This window comes from Hemitrygon akajei, chromosome 9, assembly GCF_048418815.1.
Source record: "Hemitrygon akajei chromosome 9, sHemAka1.3, whole genome shotgun sequence".
NCBI lineage: Eukaryota > Metazoa > Chordata > Chondrichthyes > Myliobatiformes > Dasyatidae > Hemitrygon > Hemitrygon akajei.
In genome coordinates this window covers 88,409,976-88,432,129 of record NC_133132.1, presented here as the reverse complement: position 1 = coordinate 88,432,129, position 22,154 = coordinate 88,409,976, and the positions used below count along the sequence as shown (strand labels likewise).

Here is a 22,154-nt window from a genome sequence, read left to right as displayed (position 1 = left end):
AAAACTGACCAAAAGTCCTTGGGCACACAGGAAATCTGCACTAAGCAGAAGTCAAGCCACTTTAGCCAGGATGAAGTCCAATGTGTAACGTCGCCCACTGAAACAGAGTGTCACCCATCTTGTCCCATAAGTCTGTTTCTTGCTGCCATTGGAGGCTTCCAATGAGATTTTAATCGCTGTTTGCCTCCTCATTAATTGGTGATGCTGGGAGCACACACACTTGAGCACCCATTTCACATAAGAAGCGGTGCCCTGAAAGGCTGTCTGTAATGAACAGTAGACATCCTTGGCAGCTGGAACCCAAGGTGTTCACAGACCTCTGATGTCCCAATAGGCTGGCATTGTCAAAGCTACAATGCAGACAGCACTTCCTAGCAATCCTAGCAAAGCAAACATGGTAAAAGCACTGGCCCGGCCTGCTGTTTCGCAGGCGTGGGCATCCTTATGTTGGGGGCCTTGCTGACTGGGCTTATTGAGGTAGAGAAAGGAGGAGGAATGATGTACTGCTGCCTAGCTGAGTGTAAACTATCAGCCATCTTACCAAACTCCTAGTCAATCACAGGTGCATAAGCAAGGACTATGTGAACTTGATCAGGCATTTGCTACATGAAGAATTATTTAAAAATAAAATAAGGATGGTGATTTCCCAGGAGAGACAGCCTGTGGTTCATTAGCTCTGAAAGCCTAGCATCACTGAGGCCGGGTAAGGACAGCAACTGTTTGGCATACTGAGACTCCAGTAGTAGAAAAGTCTGTTAAAAGTAAGTTTTCAGCGATTGGTATTTATAGTGCTCAGGCCGGTGTTCAAAGAAACTCTTGGCAGCTGTGGAACTGCTGAGTTACGCTACCATGTAGTAGAATTTGGTGTTATCGGTGATGGTTTCTCACAGAGCGAACTGGGCCTCAGATTGTACAAATCAAGCAACTGCATTTTGCTGCCAAAACTCTGGCAGTTTCAAATCAACTGCATTGGCTGACATGCCAAATAACTCTGGAATCATCCTAAAGCATTGGGGTCACCAATATAGGCTTTCACAAATAAAATGGTGAGGCGTTTTATGTCTAATGAAACCCAAAACACATTTTATTAAACTCCAAAACCTGAACATGAAAGTGCACTAAAAATCTTTACGTAACAACAACATCATATCAGACCAGCTTCTTACAGCAAGACTACAACTCAATATCAGTAGTTGTGAATTATGTACATTGGTACATTAGCCTACACACTTACCATATCACCTTTGGGGCCAGGCTCACCCAGCAGGCCTCGTGGCCCTATGTCTCCCTGAAGAAGAAAAAAGAACTGTCACACCTCTGTGCAAAACATTGCAATGAAAAAGCATCTATATTTATCATTACAGCATGTATTCCTTCAAATTATCAATGTTTAAAGTAAATTTATTAGCAAAGTACATATGTGTCACCATATACAACCCTGAGGTTCATTTTTTGCAGGTATTCACTGTAAATACAAGAAACACAATAGAATCCATGAAAGACAGAACCCAACAGGTCAGCCAAAAATCACTGTGCAAAAGACAACAAATAGTGCAAATGCAAAAATAAAATAAATTTAAAAAAAAATAATAATAATAATAACAATAATAATTAAGCAATTAATGCACACAGGGTGTTTGTCAGTCTTTTTTTTATTAAATAGGTCCTTTTGGGCTTCTTGTTTTGTGGCTGCTTGTATCTCAAGGTTGTAGAATGTATACATACTTAGTCTATTGATTGTGGGAACACATTCAGTGATGGGCTGAGTGAAGTTATCCTCTAGTTCTAGAGCCTGATGGCTGAGGGGTAATAACTTCCTGAACTTGGTGCTGTGAGTCCTGAGACTCCTGTACCTTCTTCCTGATGGCAGCAGTGAGAGGAGAGGATGGCCTGGATTTGGGGAGGGGGTGAGTCCTCGACGGGTGAGGCTTTCCTGCGACAGTGCTCTGTCATGAAGTGCTCGATGGTGGGGAGGCTTTACCTTTGATCGACTGGGCTGTATCTACTACTTTTTGCAGGCTACCTTTGCTATACTTATTTATGATTAAAGTAATTAATATTCAGTGTTGACAAATTTCACTATTTAGAAAATTAGAAAGGAAGTCAAGAATGATCCAGAGCAAAGGTTTGTTTATTTGGTCAGGAATGGATAAAGACTTTTAAACAACACTGCTTCACCTTTTGACTGATAATCTGCTTTTTTGAAATTACTAGTGTTAAATTAAAGGTGAAATATTATTTTCAATTTTACATTAAATTAGACATGATAGAGGTATATAAGGTATTAAGAGGAAAATATAGAGTGGACAGCCAGCGCCTCTTCCCCAGGGCACCACTGCCTGAGTCAGTGGTGGAGGCAGATACAGTATTGAAATTTAAGAGACTACTGGACAGGTATATGGAGGAATTTAAGGTGTGGGGGTTATATGGGAGGCAGGGTTTAAGGGTTGGCATAACATTGTGGACCGAAGGGCCTGTACTGTGCTGTACTATTCTATGTTCTATGAGTTAAAGGAAATCATGCATTCAAGAACACACTTTTAACAGTATTACAACTTTAAATTTCTCTTTACAATTATAATATGGTACATTAAAATTTTCACCATCAATCCTCATCCTTCACATTCAATTTGAACTAGTTCATTTAGTGCTGATCATCTTTGCTATACTTACTTATGATTAAAGTAATTAATATTTAGTGTTGGCAAATTTTCCTATTGAGAAAATTAGAAAGGAATAAGTGAAGATCTCATGGAAATTTGTGTTTGCTGTTGGTGTCTTGTTAGTGTTTTTTTCTTAGCCACATTCTGAAAAATAGATTGACTTAAATGACATTTCAGCTCAGGACAAAAAGTACATTCCCTCATATGAGAGGGTAAAGGAAGGCCCGTTCCTTACATCAGATCACATTGGAACTACATTGCATAGGGCCAGAGAATGAGTGAAAGATTAATGTGACACTTCTTGGCAGAAAGAAGACATCGTCTCAATGATTCACAGAGAGAATATGCAAACACCACACAAATAGCTCCTGAGGTCGGGATTGAGCCCTGGTCTCTGGTTCTGTAAGGGAGCAGCTTTACTATTTGAGTCACTGTGCCAACCAAAATACTGTAAAATAAATACTTCTTATCTGTATTCACTGTGCAGAAGGACATCATAATTGGAGAATTCAAAGGGCTGAATTCCAGAACAAATTACCATTGGAAAAGAGAAAATATGATATTGTAGCGACCACCAAGACAAGTTGAAAATGGTGCAGGACTTAGAAACTTAACATTGCAGCACATATACATTTCAGACATGATGTGAGGTAGGGGGAGTGTGGATGCAAAAGTTGAAGGACATTGCATTATTGAGGGGAAATGCCTTAGAAGGCTCTTCAAACTTGGAAGTTACGCTTTAGGTGGATTGAGCGGAGATGCTCGATGAAGCAGTCCCCCAATTTACGATGGGTCTCACCAATGTTGAGGAGGCCGCATCAGTAGCACTGAACACAATAGGTGACCCCAACTGATTCACAGGTGAAGTGTTGCCTTACCTGGAAGGACTGTTTGGAACCCTGAATGGAGGCAAGGGAGGAGGTGAATAGGCAGGTGTAGCACTTTGGCCACTTGCAGGGTTAAGTGCCTGGAGGAAAATTAGTGCAGAGGTACGAATGGACAAGGGAACCACAGAGGGAGCGATCGCTGTGGAGAGCAGGAATGGGGAAGAGGTAAAGGTCTGTTTGGTGGTAGGATCTCTTTGGAGATAGCAGAAGTTGTGGAGGATCATAGGGTGATAGGTAAGAACAAGAGGAATTCTTATCACTGTTAAGGCAGTGGGGAAATGGGGTGAATGCAGATGTTCAGGAAATGGAGGAAATATTGGTGAGAGAAGCATCAATAGTGGAAGAAGGGAAACCCTGTGCTTTGAAGAAGGATAACTGAACTGAGAAAAAGGAATAGCATTTTTACAGAAGACAGGGTAGGAAGAGATATAGTCAAGATAACCATGGGAATAGGTAGATTTATAAAAGATGTCGGTAAACAGTTTGTCTCCAGAGTTGGAGAAAGAGATATCTAGAAAGAGAAGGAAAATATATTGCACTCTGAAAGCAGGCATTAGGATATGCACCATTGGAATTCCTTAGTCCAGGTAAATCTACTCCTTGTTGGTCTGTGTTTTGTCAAGGAAGAAACGATGAATTGCTTCCCAAAATATATCTGTGGCCAAATGAATACTGTGAACAGTAAGACAGTGCAAATGGCTCTTCTGGAGAGATGTAGAAGCCTCATATTTGATCTATAGTCACTGGCAATGCAGCTCTGGTGCTCCTTTGCAACTGTAATTGTGCTGCTGAACAAGGCAGACCACTTGGTGCAGAGTCACTAAAGATATGGCCCCTCACTGGCTTGCCTATTAGTCAATAATTCCCTGTATAATTTTACTGGAAAAAGGCTCCTATTTAGAACCTTTCCACATCTTCCAAATTCAGATTAAATGTCTTTAAATTTGAAACTGATCTTTATTTAAGAATCTATTTCAGTTCCTCAGGTAAAACAGCATGTATTACCAATTTAAATGACTAATTTAGAATGTATTAGCAATGAGCAGTCCCAGTAGAATTTATGTTTCATCACATCCATGCAAAGTATTTGTAAATTCAAAGTAGTATCATATGAAAGAATGGGAGCAATGCGGAAAAAGTATATTTTGGACATATTCATAATTATGCATATTTAACTGTTACATTTAAAATAAAGATGCACAATGAATTGCCTTCAACTTAATTGCATCCCTGAAATGTGGTATAAATAGAATGTACTGAGAATTTACTGGATATGAGGATTAAAGCAGTAAATCTAAACCACACATCATTATGCAATCTAGATGTAGATGAGTACTCTAACAGGCGCTCTGGAGTGGTGTGCTCTAACTATATTCCACTTTATATTTTCAGATGCATGACCCAAAATATACAGTACATTACACTCTTCTTCTTTTGTTGTCCATCGGAATCTGATGACAACATCCACTCCTTTAATGGTGAGATCTTTGATGACTATACAGTCCTATCCTGGACCCACAAGTTCTATTGCATGTGGGACATGTATATGTGGTAGTGGTGGTAGTGATGGCAACCATGGCTGCATTTCTCCCGGCTCTCTTCTGCTGTCTTCTGGTTGTTCTTTCCATCTCCAGAATATGAAATCCATCCCTACATAGCTGTCGCCAAGTGTTACAGACAGCAGCAACATCCTCCAGGTCCTCAGGAATACACTAAGATTGCTTAGACACACAAACTTCCACCTAGAAAACACTGCTTGCCCTAATTCCAACTCTTTGCCAACTTGCCAAAATTAAGTAAATAAGGTAACTAGGTCCTTTGCTTAAAGTGCAATCTTGCAATTCACAAACTATCATTTCAATCTATTAGAGTAACAATAATTCAAAAATAATTAATTAGTTGAGAACCATTTTGAGATGCCATAAAGTCACAATATTGACATTATTCAGGGTATTTCATTGGTAGTAATTAACAAAAGCAGAATCTAACATAACTAAAATAGTGTTGCAACATTACTGTCCAAAAATCTGTGCTGGAGTTTATACTCCACATAAGCATCTCCCACAAATCTGCCCCCCCATCACCCTATTTCATCTCACTCTATCAGCATATCCTTTCATTCTTTCCATTGATCTTGGTTCTCCTTGAGTACAGCAATACCATTCACCCAAATTATTCACTGTGGTAGTTAGTTTCACCCTCCACCCTCTGAATTAAGATAAAAGGAAAGAAGTTTAAAGAGAAAATCTACTTACAGGTGCACCGATAGGGCCGACACCACCAGCTTCACCAACTTCTCCTCGAGGTCCCTGCAGAAATAAACCAAAGAGTTTCAGAAGGGAAGAAAGAAAACAATATTCAATAACAAATCTTCTCAGAGCAGGAACAATAAGTTATAAAGATGGAAGTATTAGCATGTCTATTAGGAACTCTGACCATTGGCCATAAAATTTTGTGAATTACCAGTCCTAGTCAAAATTCGGCATTGCTTGAAATGAATGAACTCAAATTATGACATCATGTTCTACAGCTTCCTATATTGTACCTGACAGGCAGAACTGCTAATTGCTGGCTACATACATAAACTCAGCTCTTCTTTAGCTAAGCAAGGTTGATTTATGGTTCTGTAGGATTGGTGTTTAAAAATGTATCGTATTCTTTATAAAATATATATTAATTATTGTCAGTTCTCTTGACATAAGTGATTAATAGAATAACAACATCTCTGCTATGCACTGTAATTGCAATCTATGCCATTCATTGCAAGTGTGCAATCTGGACCCAGAACTACACTTGCCTTTTCCCATGGCTGCACTTAAAATTTACATTTGCATGGACTCAAACAACTTGTGAATCTGGTTCCATAGCCACCCTGTGAAGTGGATTGATCCACAAGCAGAGCAATTCCTCAGGGCTGAGCACCCTAACAAGCCTTTTGATAACTCATTGCTGTCAATGGTCTCTTCAGTTACAGTGGATTCTGGTTAATCGGGCCATCGATTAATCATGGGAAGCTGCTTATTCTGGACAATCTTAAAGAACAAAACCTAATCAAAACATAGCCAAGGTTCCCTTTATGTATTTGGGACACTATGCCGCTTACTCGGGGCAGGAGATTGTTGCCAGTTTTTAACTAGTGTCAGACACATGCACAGTGTAGCTGTTAGACACTTCACCATGCTTAGAGTGAAAAGTTTTTAAATAGGCATCAGTTGCATGTGCTTGTGTTGAAAAGGCAGTGTTTTTTGTCACAGACAGTTGTTGAGAAATAAGCAGTAAAACAATTCCGAGCTGCTTCCTCATTGAGATTTCAAGCATCCAAGCTTGGAGATGTCAGGAACGGTCACGAGTGAAAATGAAATGATTTCACTACTTCAGCAAGTTAGGAACTATGAAAAATTAAGGTATGAACAATAATCTTGAATGTTACAATGACAATTAAGATTTGGAGGATGCAATAGTCGATAGCATTGTATGAAGGCAGTCCATTTTCTACACTGTGTCTGCACTGATTTTGTTCATTTAGCAGGGGTGTCAAACTCATTTTAGGTCACGGGCCGGATTGAGCAAAATGCAGCTTCATGCGGGCCGGATCAGTCGGACGCGTGCGAACGCAGCTTTCGTTGCCTCCGTTTTTTCAGCCTGCTCTCATGTGTCTCAGTCTCTGCTATAACTACAAAGTGTTTCACTTTACAAATTCCGTTTCTTATGAAGAAGACTGCCGAATAAACACTAAAAACCCTGAAAACCTGGTACCTGAATAAACTCAGCATTAGCCATATCATACGCCATAGGCGCTTCGATTACTGGGGCCAGCTTTAATAGTAATTAGATATTATCTCACGGGCCAAAGATAATTCCACCGCGGGCCGGATTTGGTCCGCGGGCCTTGAGTTTGACATATATGATTTACAGAGAATCAAAAGAACATGTCAGCATACACTGGATGAATTGCTCCATCAATAAATACTGGGAACTCATACACAGATTCATGGGACTGCAGTAGAATTGATGGTATTCTAATTTGTTCTGTAATTCAATTAAATACATAACTTGTTACTCAGTTAAATGGTAGTTTGCATTTTTATACTTTTTTTAACTACTTCCATGAAACTATGGCTAATTGGTGCAGCCGTTTAATTTGACCAAAAAGTACTGGTCCTGATATGTCCCAATTAATTGGAATCCACTGTATTTAAAATCTCTGATAACCAGAGATATTTCAAACAGCCCAAACAGATTTAAATAATTAACATAAATTAGAATGTATTTAATAAAAACCACCATATATTAATTTAACTTGTTAATATATTTTTTAAATCTCTAGCTTATGATGGGGCCAACAACCTTTGCAATTAATGTCAATGACCACACTCAGATGAATACAGTTGCACTACTTATGAAGAGCCTGGATGCAAGGTATATCCAGTCGCTCTGTTCAGGATGCCTGTGGGACTACTTCAATAAGTTATGCCTCTGTTCAGGATGTGCTGAGTCCAGCCAAGGAACAAATTGCAAGACTCTGATTTGCAATTTAGTGCTTGAGTGCTGAATCAAAGTCAAACTGACCCAAAGGTTAGTCTTTATAGTAAGTCCAATGACTGTTAGCATAGATTGTGGGTGACATGCACATAACCAGCAAAAAGGATTCCCAGTTCAATCCTTCAATCACTTGCTGCCCTTAACTGTCTACATATTGTCACCTATAGCAGCACACAGACTGCACAAAATATATAAAGGTACTTTCACACTTCTTGTATTTCATGCAGTTGTAGTTTACCATAGTAATCACAAAAGGTTGGTTTGCAGGTGCAGCAGGCTATCAAAAGGCAAATGGAACATTGCCCTTCATTGCTAGAGGGACTGAATTTAAGAGCAGGGAGGTTATGCTGCAACTGTACAGGGTACTGGTGAGGCCACACCTTGAGTGCTGTGTGTTGTTCTGGTCTCCTTACTTGAGGAAAGATATACTGGCTTTGGGGGTGGTACAGAAGAAGTTCACCAGGTTGATTCCAGAGATGAGGGGGTTAGACTATGAGGAGAGATTGAGTCACCTGGTACTGTACTCGCTGGAATTCAGAACATTGAGAAGAGACTTTATAGAAACATATAAAATTATGAAAGGGATAGATAAGTTGTTTCGATTGGTAGGTGAGATTCGAGGGAGAAGATTTAGGACGGAGATGAGGAGAAACTGCTTTTCCCAGAGGGTGGTGAATCTGTGGAATTCTCTCCTCAATGAAGCAGTGGAGGCTACCTCAGTAAGTATATTTAAGACAAGGCTGGATAGATGTTTGCATAGTAGGAAAATTAAGGGTTATGGGGGAAAGGCAGGTAGGTGGAGATGAGCCCATGGCCAGATCAGCCATGATCTTATTGAATGGTAGAGCAGGCTCAATAGGCCAGATGGCCTACTCCTGCTCCTATTTTTTTATGTCCCTATGTTATTATCTATGATATTCTTGATTGTACAATGCTAGAGTTTGTTCTTCAGTGCATCAAATAGGTATCAATCTCTGGCAGCACTGTCACAGCCCCTCATTAACAATGCTCTAAAGTGTGGAGAATCATGCCCTGAGCTGCACCGTACAAGAGCTCCTGGCAATTGTATGTCTAATGTACATCACAGTGCACAGTTGGAAAAGGCTTACATGCACAAACAGCCGCGAAGTCCTTTTGTCCACTGCTTCCCATCACTGTAGGTTGCAGGAAGTGGTCAGGGACAAGAGAAAACTCTGCAGATGCTGGTCCAAGGCAACACACACAAAATGCTGGAGGAACTCAGCAGACCAGGCAGCATCCATGGAAAAGAATAAACAGTCGACGTTTCGGGCCGAGATCATTCATCAGGACATACTTCTCATCTTTTTTTCCAGTCCTGATGAAGGGTCTGGCCCAAATTCCTGACTGTTTATTCCTTTCCATAGATGCTGCCCAACCTGCTGAGTTCCTCCAGCATTTTGTGTGTGTTGCCTAGTAAGTGGTCAGGAGTGGAGGAGGGAAATAATAAAGGGGCTAAGCATAGTTTGAGGAATGGGAAAAGATTTGTAAAGTGATGAAATTTTAAATAAGAAACTAAGTGAAAGAGATAAATATTTTGGATTCTCCAACAGAAGCAAGGATACTAATACACAAAACATCCACTCCAAGTTAAGGCCTGCTTCTGTGTTCAAGGCCTGCACCATGACAATTACACTTCATTTGAACTGTGAACCTAATTAAAAAATCTACTGATATACAAGGGTTTTAAGGATTTTTTTTATCTTCTGCACAAATTCATTAATAAATGAAACAACCAATTCTCAGTTATTTTCTGCACATTTGCTGTATGGGACATCAGTAACAATTCTTTTGCCCCCTCCCACCACATATGGTATTTCAGTGATATAAAATATACAGGATTAGTGGTAACTCAAGTGGCCCATCATAGGAATGCTGTTATTCCCACAGTCTTACATTTTCCTAATTAGCCCCGTTCCAGTATTAAGCCAATTTCCTTACCAAAAATAGACATTACATATAATTGTTAGGAAATAACATTAAATTATATCATTCAGCATGCCAAAGAAAGATTTCTTTATAAGCAAACTAACAAAGCATTAAAGTACTTTTGGTATTCCTTTCACAGTGTTATGGTAAAGGGTTTGCACAATTATTCAGGACAAAGACCAGTTTATTTCAATGGCATCAAATGAACTTACCATATCACCCTTTTGACCCTCCATGCCAATATATCCTCTTAGGCCTTGTGATCCCTAATATTGATAAGAAAGCCCATTATATGTGCTATTATTAGGAAAACACAAAAATGCTTGTGGCAAATATGAAGTAAAGTTTGTATTTTTTTTATTATTGCCAGCCACAGCACTTCATCAGATTTTTAATTTCTACAGCCTTCTCACACAACACTGAAAAATGCAGATTCTTTTTGTGCACAGTTCCTCATCACAAGGCTTCACCAACATGTGGAAAAGAACATACTGGCTGCAACAAAAACTAAATTTCTGAATATATGGTGGATTGATTGTTAACAAATGCTGTATAGTACCATCCATTTGAAAGTTACCATTCAGGGAAAAATATTAACAGAAAATAATCTTTAATTAATGACAACTAAAACAATTTAAAAGTGTTTATTTGAACTGCAATCTTGAAGTTTTCATCTATGTAAAAATGAAGAGATATAATTATGTAATGCACTGGTTCATATTTTTGCTATATATATTTCATTTTGGCAGTTCTGTAAGAGCCACTTGTTTTCAGCTTGTTTGGGTTACTGTTGAAGGTAAGGGATGATGTGGAATGTGTGCCATCCATTCAGCAGAAGGTTTTCTTGGTGAGGGACAATAAGTTGGTCTTGGGTTTTTGTTCGGCGGGAGTTGAAGAGAAAATGCTGGGGAGAACCGGTCATAACATACGATCTGATGGGAGACCTGTTTGTTTGAGATAGTTTGCGAGCAATGTTCAGAAGGTGGTGTGGGCATTCACACTGATGAGGGCCCAGCGCGTGAGTGACAGAGAAGTTCAAGATGAGCTCCAACTTGTGCACATTTGACTGTTTAATTAGAATGGGCCCTTTTCTTTTTGTTATTCTTTACTAAACCTTTAGTTAAGATTCATAAATATAATTCCTTTAATCGTATGCAGTTTACTGTCTGTTATTTTGCCAACAATTTGCAACAGGGTAGCAAATTACACAGCATTCACGCAAACTGCGGTTTGGGGTAGGGGAACAACTCAATCTCACAAGTTTAGTTGAGCCAGAGGTTGTCTTCCCTAGACTTACGGAGCCAAGGAAACTAGGGTGTTTCAATTATTTATATACTGTATAAGTGTCTCAGCTTGGAGACAGGATCAAAAAATAAGGGGCCAGTCATCTAAAACAAATGTGTAGAAATTTCTTCTCTCAAAGGGTAGTAAATCTCTTTAATTCTCTGCCCTAAAAGATGGTGGAGGCTTAAATATTAAAGCTAAAGATAAATAAGTATTTGAAAAATCATCAAACAGAGGCATTGTAAAACTGGCACAGAAGAGATGAGGGCACCAGAGATTAATCAGGATCATCTTAAACGACAGTACTATCTTGAAGGGCTGTGTTCCTCCAGCATTTTGTGTGTTGCTCCAGGAATTCAGCCCAAGATTTTTAATTAATATACCTTGTATGATTATAAATTTCACCAAGGAAAAATATATTTAAGATGAAAAATACTTTACCGGAGGGCCTTGAGAACCTAGGTCTCCAGGTTCTCCTGTCTCACCCTCTTCTCCCTAAAAGATAAAGCAAGTATTTTTGAAAGGAGAAGTATAACAGAATTATGTTCTGATACAATAATACAGCTGACACATGCATGTGCAGAAAGTACAGCTAAAATAATGTGTATTGTAATGCACACCTGCATCCTGTGCAAATTTACTCTCAACAGAAGTAAGAATCTTTGAATTAGTTACAGGAAAGCAAATAATTCCTTTTCATCTATGTACAGGATAGGACTAATGATGATAAGACCAAAACAAACTGTCGAAGAATATGGTAGTTATAGGAGTTCCAGCATATCGACCCAGTGAGAATGAACAAATAGTTACAGGTGGCCCCTGTTTTTCGAACGTTTGCTTTATGACAGCTCGCTGTTATGTAAGACCTACAGTCAGTAACTGTTTTCGCTAACCAAAGAGGATTTTCACTTTTATGAGAAAAAGACGCCCGCTTTATACGTGTGTTTACCCTGAGAAGGACTACAACAACCGTGAAGCCTTGTGCAGGCAGTTGTGTGCGCATGTACGTACGTATGCGTGTACTTGCATAGGTGTGTACATGCACATGCATGTACATGCCGATTTTTTTCCTCCAAATCGATTTTGGCTCGCTGTCTTCCCGAGTTTGATAAGTGAAACTACACCATACATACAATATACCTACTTCATATAGGGTGTATATTTATCATATCATTCCTGCTTTTACTATATGTTTGTGTTATTTTAGGTTTTGTGTGTTATTTGGTATGATTTGGTAGGTTATTTTTTGGGTATGGGAACGCTCAAAAATTTTTCCCATATAAATTAATGGTAATTGCTTCTTCGATTTACGACATTACGGCTTACAAATGGTTTCAGAGGAACACTCTACCTTCGGATAGCGGGGGAAACCTTTATATAGTTTTAACTTGAAAAGGGTTTGTTCCTGTGTACCTATTGTGATTGCTAGACGTTTGAGAGTCAAGGGTTTCTACTTTATTTATTTATTGTGATACAGTGCAGAGTAGGCCCTTCGAGCTGCACCACCTGGTAATCACCCATTTTAACCCTAGTCTAATCATAGGACAATTTACAATGACGAACTAACCAACCAATTGGTATGTCTTTGGACCATCAGAGGAAACCGGAGCACCCAGAGGAAACCATTTAGTCACAGAGAGAATGTACAAACTCCTTACAGGCAGTGGTGGGAAATGAACCCAGGTCACTGGTACTGTAAAGCATTGTGCAAAATATATGCCATACCGTATATACAGTGCTTCTTATATTTCCCCTAGTGGATTCAACAATAGGCTCAAAACAACACACAAATAAGACAGAGGAGAGAAGACAGCCTTGCTTGACTCTCAATTTGATAGGAAAGCTTTTTACTCATTGATTAGGTCTGTGTCTCTGACAGTTGTATCCATTTCTGAATTTTCTCCCCCAATCTTCACTTTGAAGGATACAACCACTATTGCAAAATTCCATCATAGGTCTTCTCCTGGTCCAAGCTGACTAAACATGCGTTCATCCCCTTGCCTTGCATATCAGCAATCATATACTTGATAAGCAGAGACCTGTCTGAGATCTTCTGGCCAGATACTGTGGAGGTGGGTCACTGGCCAGAGCAGACTTAACTCAATTGTAACCCATATAAAGCGGTGAGATGGAACACAAATTTTTGATCCCTTATTTCCTCCCCATGTGCTTGAAGGTGAGGGCAATGGATTCAGAAATTGATGCCAATCAAAGGGAGAGCAGTGTATAGTTCAAGTAGGTTCAGATCCAGGTAACATTTAACAGAAAGACATTACTATCAGAGCTTTTTTCACCTCAAAGAACAAACAGACCTGGTCAGCTACAGAGTACTTCATTGTCATGGGAGTTGCAAATAGAACTGAAATCATAAGTCATGAAGTGCCTTCAAATAACTCCATCCTTACAATGGAAGAAGCAGCTGAGAACAGATTAGCCACAAGAGAATCTTGCACCTGCTTAGCATATCTTTTTATCTACTCTTCTTATGCTTCTATTTGTTCATTATTTCTTCCTCTTTGCATCTCTATAGAATGTTTTCCCCTGTCTCTTTATATATGTTATTTATAGTACTTCAACTAATTTCAATATTTTACTTCAGTCACCTTCTTCCTTCTTGCCACTGATTCCTAGTAAGAGAACAAGATTTCCTGCAATGAGCTGTTTATGTTACAATGGCACCATTAATGTGAAGTGGTTTAATGCTGAATAACTTTGTCATTTATATGTGGAATTGGGACCAGCCTCCAGAGCAAAGGGGAATTTCAGTCCCCGAAGGACATCCATGTTACCTCTGCCCAGAGTCATGTCAGTCCCTAGCTCAGATTTAATCAATGGCATGCATTTTTGGAGGCTAGGCAAAAAGCAGAGAAAAACAAGTAATTTGGACATTCACTAATTCTTTCCTATAATTCTTTTTGGCATGTTTATATTGTAAATACAAGAAAGATGCAGATCTGAACTGTGTACTTTATATCATGTTTATTAGTAAATTATGATAATGCAGGCCACACACAGCTAGGACTGGAAGAATATATTATCAACCTGCAACTACTTTGCTTTGTAACCTGCAATTACTTTGAAAGGTCTGATGCAACCGTACATAAATTATTTCCTTAAATCCAAAGACAGAATGAAACTACAATGTTAAAGGAAAACTGAAGATTATATTTTGGAATTGCAGAACTGTGCAAACTGTTGGAACATAAAGTACAAATTAATGACTTGATGACTTGTATGTTGTGGCAAAGTTTGGCTTATCAGCTCACAAGAAAAATAATTGTCACTTTTTAATCAAACAATCAACTAATGAGTAAAAGATCTTATTTAGAGGATACTGAATTTGTTTGGGACAAAGAAAATATACACTGATCTTCAAAGTACAACTATTTCAGATGTTGATTTTCTCCTACCTTGTGTCCTTGCTTGCCTGGTTCACCGGTTTCACCTTTCACACCTTTATGACCCTAAATATTAAAGGGATGAATTAAATGAAAGTACTTGTGCATCATTTTACCCAGTTATTTAGTTGTTAGTTCAGTTATAATAATCTGGACTCCTACCTTCATTCCTGGAAGACCAGCGTGACCCTGGAGGGCTGGAGGGCATGAGTTTGGGCACTGCAAACAAACAGGCATTCTGTTTAATAATTCATATGGAATGTCTTGATGGAGCAAATGAATCAATACTCTTGAGAACTTACCAGAACATCGACACTGCTTTCACCATTTGTTACTGCTGGAAGCCCCTACAGTGAAAGAAGATAAATATATTGACAAATTTAACAGGCAAATACCTATGATGATCTGAGATATACACCAGACCAGTTAGAGGAAAGCAATTCAACAATAACTTTTGGAAGAGTTCAAAAAAGCAAGATGTATATTCACACTGCATCACTCTTTCATGATTCTGTGCTTCTAATACTTTCATAATTGATACACTTAGGTAGGAGGAGTAAAGCCTCATATTTCAACTGGGTAGCCTCCAACCTGATGACATAAACATTTATTTCTCCGACTTCATTTTCTCAACCCCACTTTCTCTTTTTTCCATTCCCCTCTCACCCCTTCTCTTCTCGTCTCCATCACCTCCCTCTGGTGTGTCTCCTTCCTTTCTTCCATGGTCCAATGTCCTCTCTTATCAGATTCCTCTTTCTTCAGCCCTTTAACTCTTCCACCTATCATCTCCCAGCATCTTACTTCATTCCTCCTCCCCACCTGCCTTCTTCCTCACTAAGTCTCACCTATCACCTGCCACCTGGTTATCCTTCCCCTTCCCCACTTACTCATTCTGGTTTCTGACCCCCCCCTTTCCTTTCCAGTACTGATGAAGGATCTGAAGCATCAAGTATTTATTCCCCTCCATAGACACTGACTATCATCACTTTCTGGCTTCTCCCACAAAACCAATGTCTCATCCAATGTACTACCTCATCTTGAATGCCGAGCGACTGAACCTTCTTGATCAACCTCCCATGTGGGAACTTGTCAAACAACTTGCTTAAGTCCATGTAGACAGCATTCATTGCCTTGCCTTCATCAACTTTCCTGGTAACTGATGCACCATCAATAACTCACTCTGAGACATAAGAAGCGAGATAGCGGCTTTTATTGACTGGAAGAATGAACAACACTACATCCTGGAGAATGAGGCCAGGTTCAGGCCTCAATCGCCTTTATACAGGGGTCTGTGGGAGGAGCCACAGGAGCAATCAGCAGGGGTCTGTGGGAGGAGCCACAGGAGCAGTCCAGACAGGTATATGTAGTTCACCATAGTAACTTACTCAAAAGTCTCGATAGGATTGGTTAGACATGAGCTACCACACACAAACCCATGCCTAATCAGACCATGTCTAGCCAAATACTCATATACCCTGTCTTTTAGAATAGTTTCCAATAAATTTGCACTACTGATGTCAGACTCACTGGCTGATAATTCCTTAGTTTATTTTTAGAGTCTTTCTTAAACAGTGGAACAACAATGGCTAGCCTCCAATCTTCTGGTATCTCACCTGTCACAAAGGATAATTTAAATATCTCTGCTCTGGCTCTATAATTTCTGCACTTGCCTCCCACATGGTCCAAGGGAACACCTTGTCAAGCCCAGGAGATTTATCCACCCTAATTGCCTCAAGACAGCAAACACCTCCTTCTCTGTATTCTGTAGAAAGTCCATGAAGTTAAAGCTGAATCACTTGTCTTTATGGATAAGCCTTGCCTATCATAACTACCAAAGAAATTCCCAAGTTTGTGTCTTTACTTTTCAGATCACTCAGTGCAAATACTCACATGCTATACTTTATTATTGTCTTAAATGGAATAGATAGGAAGGAAAGATGTATTTCCACTTTTAATTAATTGCTATTCAGAGGATGGGATTAGACTACCCCTCTTCAGTCAGCTGACAGCATACAGCAGTGTGACACACAAATAAAGACACACTATAGTCAAAAGTGGCCTTAAATCTTTGTAATTGTACCACAGCATCTTCATAAGATGAACAAAGAAATTGAACCAATTCAATATTTTGAAAAATCATTATTAAGAAGTGTAGCAGGAATAAACTGAATAACTACAGGTCCAGAAATCTAACATCAGTAGTAGAAGAGTTATTGGTAAAAAAAAATCCATGAAATGATATTAAACATGTTCCTATTTCTTACTTAAAGAAACTATCAGACAGGATTGCAGGACAATCAAACAGATGGTCTGCTAGGAGGAATCATGTAAAAATAAGTTTGGACACTCTTATTGCTGCCATATGGTTTCATGAAGCTAAAATCCAAGATACAATAATCACAGAATATCACTGTCAAGTGACACACCAAACCAAAGCAATGGAGGTGAAATTGATTCTCACCAGAGATGTTCAACATGAACTGGAATCCCACTTAAACCATATTCATTTCTGCATGACTGGTATAAATAGACCAATCTTGTTGCACATCACAAAATCCACAGCTTTATTTGAAGAGTAGGAAAAGGACTCAATGCAAGCAGAAACAATTTCTTCCTTGGTCCTGAACTTGGGGGCTTCTTCTATGTGCAATATAACAGCTATGTGTTTTACATAACAGTTAAAAATATTAAATATGAAGTATTTTGGTTATGCTTCAAGGTATAGTAATATAATTGGTAAAATAAAACCAAGCCAAAACCTCGACTTACACTTTTTGTCTCTACTGGTGCTTCTTGACCCAATTAGTTCTTCCAGCATTCTGCTTCTGGTTGCAGATTCCAGCATCTGCATTCTCTTGTCTTAACAAATCTAGGAATTTAATTTCTACCTTCACAGATTTGGTATTACTTTTACCAGGTTTTATAAACTAAATTACCTGGAACAACTGAAGTTACTGTACCCTGAAAGCAATTGTCTCCCTCCTGCTAAAATTACCACTGGCAACATCTTCAGTCTCACCTACTTCTATATAAAGAGAAAGTGCTAATTAATGGTATTATGGTAGAATATATTTATTCTGATTAAATGCAAGCAGAAACAATTGTTTCTGTTTCTTTTGTCCTATTGTATACAATGAAACACCATTCACAGACTGGAAACAGAAACTGTTATCTTTTGTGTGCTGGGTAATAAATATAGTTCAGTAAAATAATAAATCACTTACCTTGGGTCCAGGAGGCCCTGGTGGTCCAGATAGTCCTGGAGGTCCTCGATCACCCTGAAGTAATATAAAACCAGAGTTCAAACTAAAATAATTATTGAAATATAATGTTTATGCTTATAGGCATCAGACTAAAATCTAAATTCAGAACACATATCATTAAACTCATTAAGCCAACCCTTCTTACACATCTTTCATTATTTTACCCTCTTATTGTCAAAGTTATCTATTAATTGACAACTCTACCCATGCTCCTACTACTATCTGCCAGAAAGGAATCCCACCTATCACTACAATACTGCCCCTCTTCTTCCTTCATTACTCGTGCTACTGCCCAGCAATCCCTGGGTAATCCCAATTCCTATCCCAAATCCTATACACAAGGCCAGTCCTATGCGAGATGCATTTCATTTCCTTCACGCAGTCCACCTTTGTAGAGCCTGAAAGGAAGGCCTTGTTTTGTAAGCCCTCATCTGCAACGCACAGAGCTTTAGGCATTTTTCTCATACTTTTTGAAGCTAAACAACTAGATCTTTGGCCTCTCCCAGCTCTCTGAACCAGTTCCTAGCACTTGCACAGAAGTGACTAGGAATAATTTTTAAATTTGCCATTCCTACCTTCCCTCCCTCAGATGGAACACCCTGAGGCATATATTTTATATAAACTGAAAAAAAATAATAGCAGACCTCAAGTCCGGTTGAAGTCTTGAGAAAGGACGATATGTAAGATTAATATTTTGGCACAACCACAGAGAAAACAAATAAAGACAGAGGTACTTGACTAAAATCATTGAGATTGGAGGGAAGGAGGGAGCAAGTTAACCAGATTTCTATTTAGGAATGTACAAAAATGTAGGGGTTGAAGGAGTGTAGGGGAAAATGTTTGAACGGTTCAACTCACACTCTATAGCAACACACAAAATGCTGGTGGAACGCAGCAGGCCAGGCAGCATCTATAGGGAGAAATACTGTTGAAGTTTCGAGGCGAGACCCTTTGTCAGGACTAACTGAAAGGAAAGATAGTAAGAGATTTGCAAGTAGGAGGGGGAGGGGAAAATGCAAAATGATAGGAGAAGACCAGAGGGGGTGGGGTGAAGCTGAGAGCCAGAAAGGTGATTGGCAAAAGGGATACAGAGCTGGAGAAGGAGAAGGATCATGGGACAGGAGCCCTAGGGAGAAAGGGGGAGGGGAGCACCAGAGGGAGATGGAGAACAGGCAGAGTGATGGGCAGAAAGAGAAAGAGAAAAAAGGAGGGAAAAGAACTAAATATATCAGGGATGGGGTAAGAAGGGAGGAGGGGCATTAACGGAAGTTAGAGAAGTCAATGTTCATGCCATCAGGTTGGAGGCTACCCAGCCGGTATATAAGGTGTTGTTCCTCCAACCTGATTGTGGCTTCATCTTGACAGTAGAGGAGGCCATGGATAGACATATCAGAATGGGAATGGGATGTAGAATTAAAATGTGTGGCCACTGGGAGATCCTGCTTTCTCTGGTGGACAGAGCCACACTCAGGTTGGAGGAACAACACCTTATATACCGGCTGGGTAGCCTCCAACCTGATGGCAAGAACATTGACTTCTCCAACTTCCATTAATGCCCCTCCTCCCCTTTTTACCCCATCCCTGATATAGTTAGTTCTTTTCCCTCCTTTTTTTTCTCTCTCTTTCTGCCCATCACTCTGTCTGTTCTCCATCTCCCTCTGGTGTTCCCCTCCCCCTTTCTTTCTCCCTAGGCCTCCTATTCTATGATCCTTTCCCTTCTCCAGCTCTGTATCCCTTTTGCCAATCACCTTTCCAGCTCTCAGCTTCACCCCATCCCCTCTTGTCTTCTCCTATCATTTCGCATTTTCCCCTCCCCCTACTACTTTCAAATCTCTTACTATCTTTCCTTTCAGTTAGTCCTGACGAAGGGTCTCGGCCCAAAACGTCGACAGTGTTTCTCCCTATAGATGCTGCCTGGCCTGCTGTGTTCCACCAGCATTTTGAATGTGTGCTTCAATTTCCAGCATCTGCAGATTTCCTCGTGTTCACACTCTATAAATTGGAACATGGATGTGACTGTCAGAAGTCAGTTCTAGTGCTAGGACATCACTATCAGAGTTCCTCAGGGAAATGTCATAGACCTGGGGAGATTCACCAGAAGCAATATTTCCATGCTGTCTTAGCACTGACTACTCATAGCATCAAAGGCATTTCCAGCCATTCTGAAATTAGGGACATTTAAAAAACTACTAAAATAGATTTAAAATACATTAAAACACTGAAGATATTAGAGTAAGCTTCCATGAGGTAAATTAATCTGACTCCTCTGCTTAGAATGCATAACCTCCACCCCAGAACCAGTGCAATGGCTAACCTGCCTTTGGACTGCAAGACTTAGGTGTGGAAGTCAGGAACACACTGACCTCAAAGAGCACAATACTTGCAGTTCACTTCCAAACTACTGGCAAAAGGTAAATGAAGTAACCAAGAAACCATAGAGGAGAAAAAGTTAATAAATGAGATTATTATCAGAAGAATTGTCTTGGGCAGATATATTACAGCATATTTAGAGGTGAAATACATAACTAATAACGATAAATCAGAAAACACTATCTGGGAGCAATCTGGCAGAATGGGGTTGGAAAGTAATATGGAACAGTAAAACAGTGGAAACAGCAGTTATATGAGACAATAACATGAATAAATTTTCAAATAACATTCTGGCAAAATTGTAAGAGATAACTTATACTCTACCAATTGTTCATATCAACACCTTAATACACTTCTGGCCTAATTTTATAAGCATGTACACCTACAAGTTAGTTAATTTTATACATAATCTCTGTGTGAATAATATACACAAAAATGAAATATCAGTTATTTTTTCTGATCAGATGGTATATACCACAGTGACTAAAATGATGTAATTAGTTACACAATGTGAGAGTTTTTTTGTAAGAATAAGTGTGAAACAGTGACTGGGGCCCTCAACAATGACAAGATACAGGACTGCAACTTGCCTGGAAAAATATGGCACAAAATGGAAGAGAACAGGCTCCAGGTGTTTCAGAGATTATAATGGATGCCTTGGTGGAGAAGGCAGACAGAGAGATGTCCTCTATTCACAAGGGGCCGGAAGGAGCCATCCAGCCACATGCTCAAAAGGCAGTGGGACGAGACAACTGTGGAAGTGAATGGCACCAGTCAAGTCCGGTAAATGATGTAGCACCATGAGATATAAGGTACAGACAAACTGCATAGGGCTCAAAAATGGTTGCGAGGATTGTGATGGTTGATTAACCCATGTTCACTTCATTTGGTCCAATCGGTAAACAAAATGCATCCTGTTTGTACATTATCATAAAATCAGTGTCAAGTTTTCATTTAACAAAGAGATCAACTTTAGAAGTGAACAATGTGGAAATTACAGTAATGTATAGATAACCTGGAGAGTTGTAGTTAAGTGAAACTTTTGAAGTAAGACCACTAGAAACAGCTCTGCTTACAAGAGATGAGATAGCATGGGGTGACTGTGGCACTGTGTACTCAAGCCAGTCAAGTGAGGCCTCTGTAGTGAGACTTTTCCAGAAAGGTCTTCCCAAAACATACCATCCTTTTACACAATAGGGGTGCCAGAGACAGAAGAGATAAAAATAACAAAAACAAAAACATACATACCCAACATACCCATCAACTAAGGCACAATTGTTCTTACTAACTTCAAAATATCATCCACTGCCTGCTTGAAGTTTTGATAAGACTTTTAACACCTCTATTGTGAATGGCAAGTATTGTCAATTCCAAGTAAGGAATTGAAACATATATAATTATCAAATGGTTACTATCCATAACTGATAAGCTAGTTCTGTATAAAAACAGCAGTTTTCTGTTCTGACCTCTGAACAGTTTGAGTGATGGGGACATGCTATTACACTTGTGCCAGAGTAAAATAAAAGGAACGTTTGAGTCGGAAGAGAGCCCAGTTATTTTAGTTATCTTAATTTATTCAATTAATTGTCAGCTACGACAGTTACTTAATAGTTCCACCAAGATGGCTAACCCTTGGCTTTGTTATATAGGAGAAAGGAATTCAGCCTTCGTAGCCGATCAGTTCTAAATCCTAGGCTGCTCATATTTATCGAGGGTCGGAGTTTGCTGATGGAACACTAATTTCCTCCTGCAAGCTGCAGTGTTAAAAAAAAGACAAGGTTGCAGATGTGCAGAGTTGCA

General features: G+C 39.4%; 1 protein-coding gene across 2 annotated transcripts in view; it reads right to left on the bottom strand.

The window, feature by feature from the left end:
* Window positions 1–22,154, bottom strand: part of col9a1b (collagen, type IX, alpha 1b) — a 104,991-nt gene that overhangs the window by 57,016 nt on the left and 25,821 nt on the right. For both annotated transcript variants that reach the window (XM_073056499.1, XM_073056500.1), the window contains exons 9-16: window positions 17,946–17,999; window positions 15,024–15,068; window positions 14,884–14,940; window positions 14,734–14,787; window positions 11,765–11,818; window positions 10,252–10,305; window positions 5,806–5,859; window positions 1,235–1,288 (exon numbers count right to left, since the gene is read on the bottom strand). In XM_073056499.1, coding sequence (XP_072912600.1) covers window positions 1,235–1,288; window positions 5,806–5,859; window positions 10,252–10,305; window positions 11,765–11,818; window positions 14,734–14,787; window positions 14,884–14,940; window positions 15,024–15,068; window positions 17,946–17,999 — 426 coding nt within the window. The remainder of the gene's footprint in view (window positions 1–1,234; window positions 1,289–5,805; window positions 5,860–10,251; window positions 10,306–11,764; window positions 11,819–14,733; window positions 14,788–14,883; window positions 14,941–15,023; window positions 15,069–17,945; window positions 18,000–22,154) is intronic.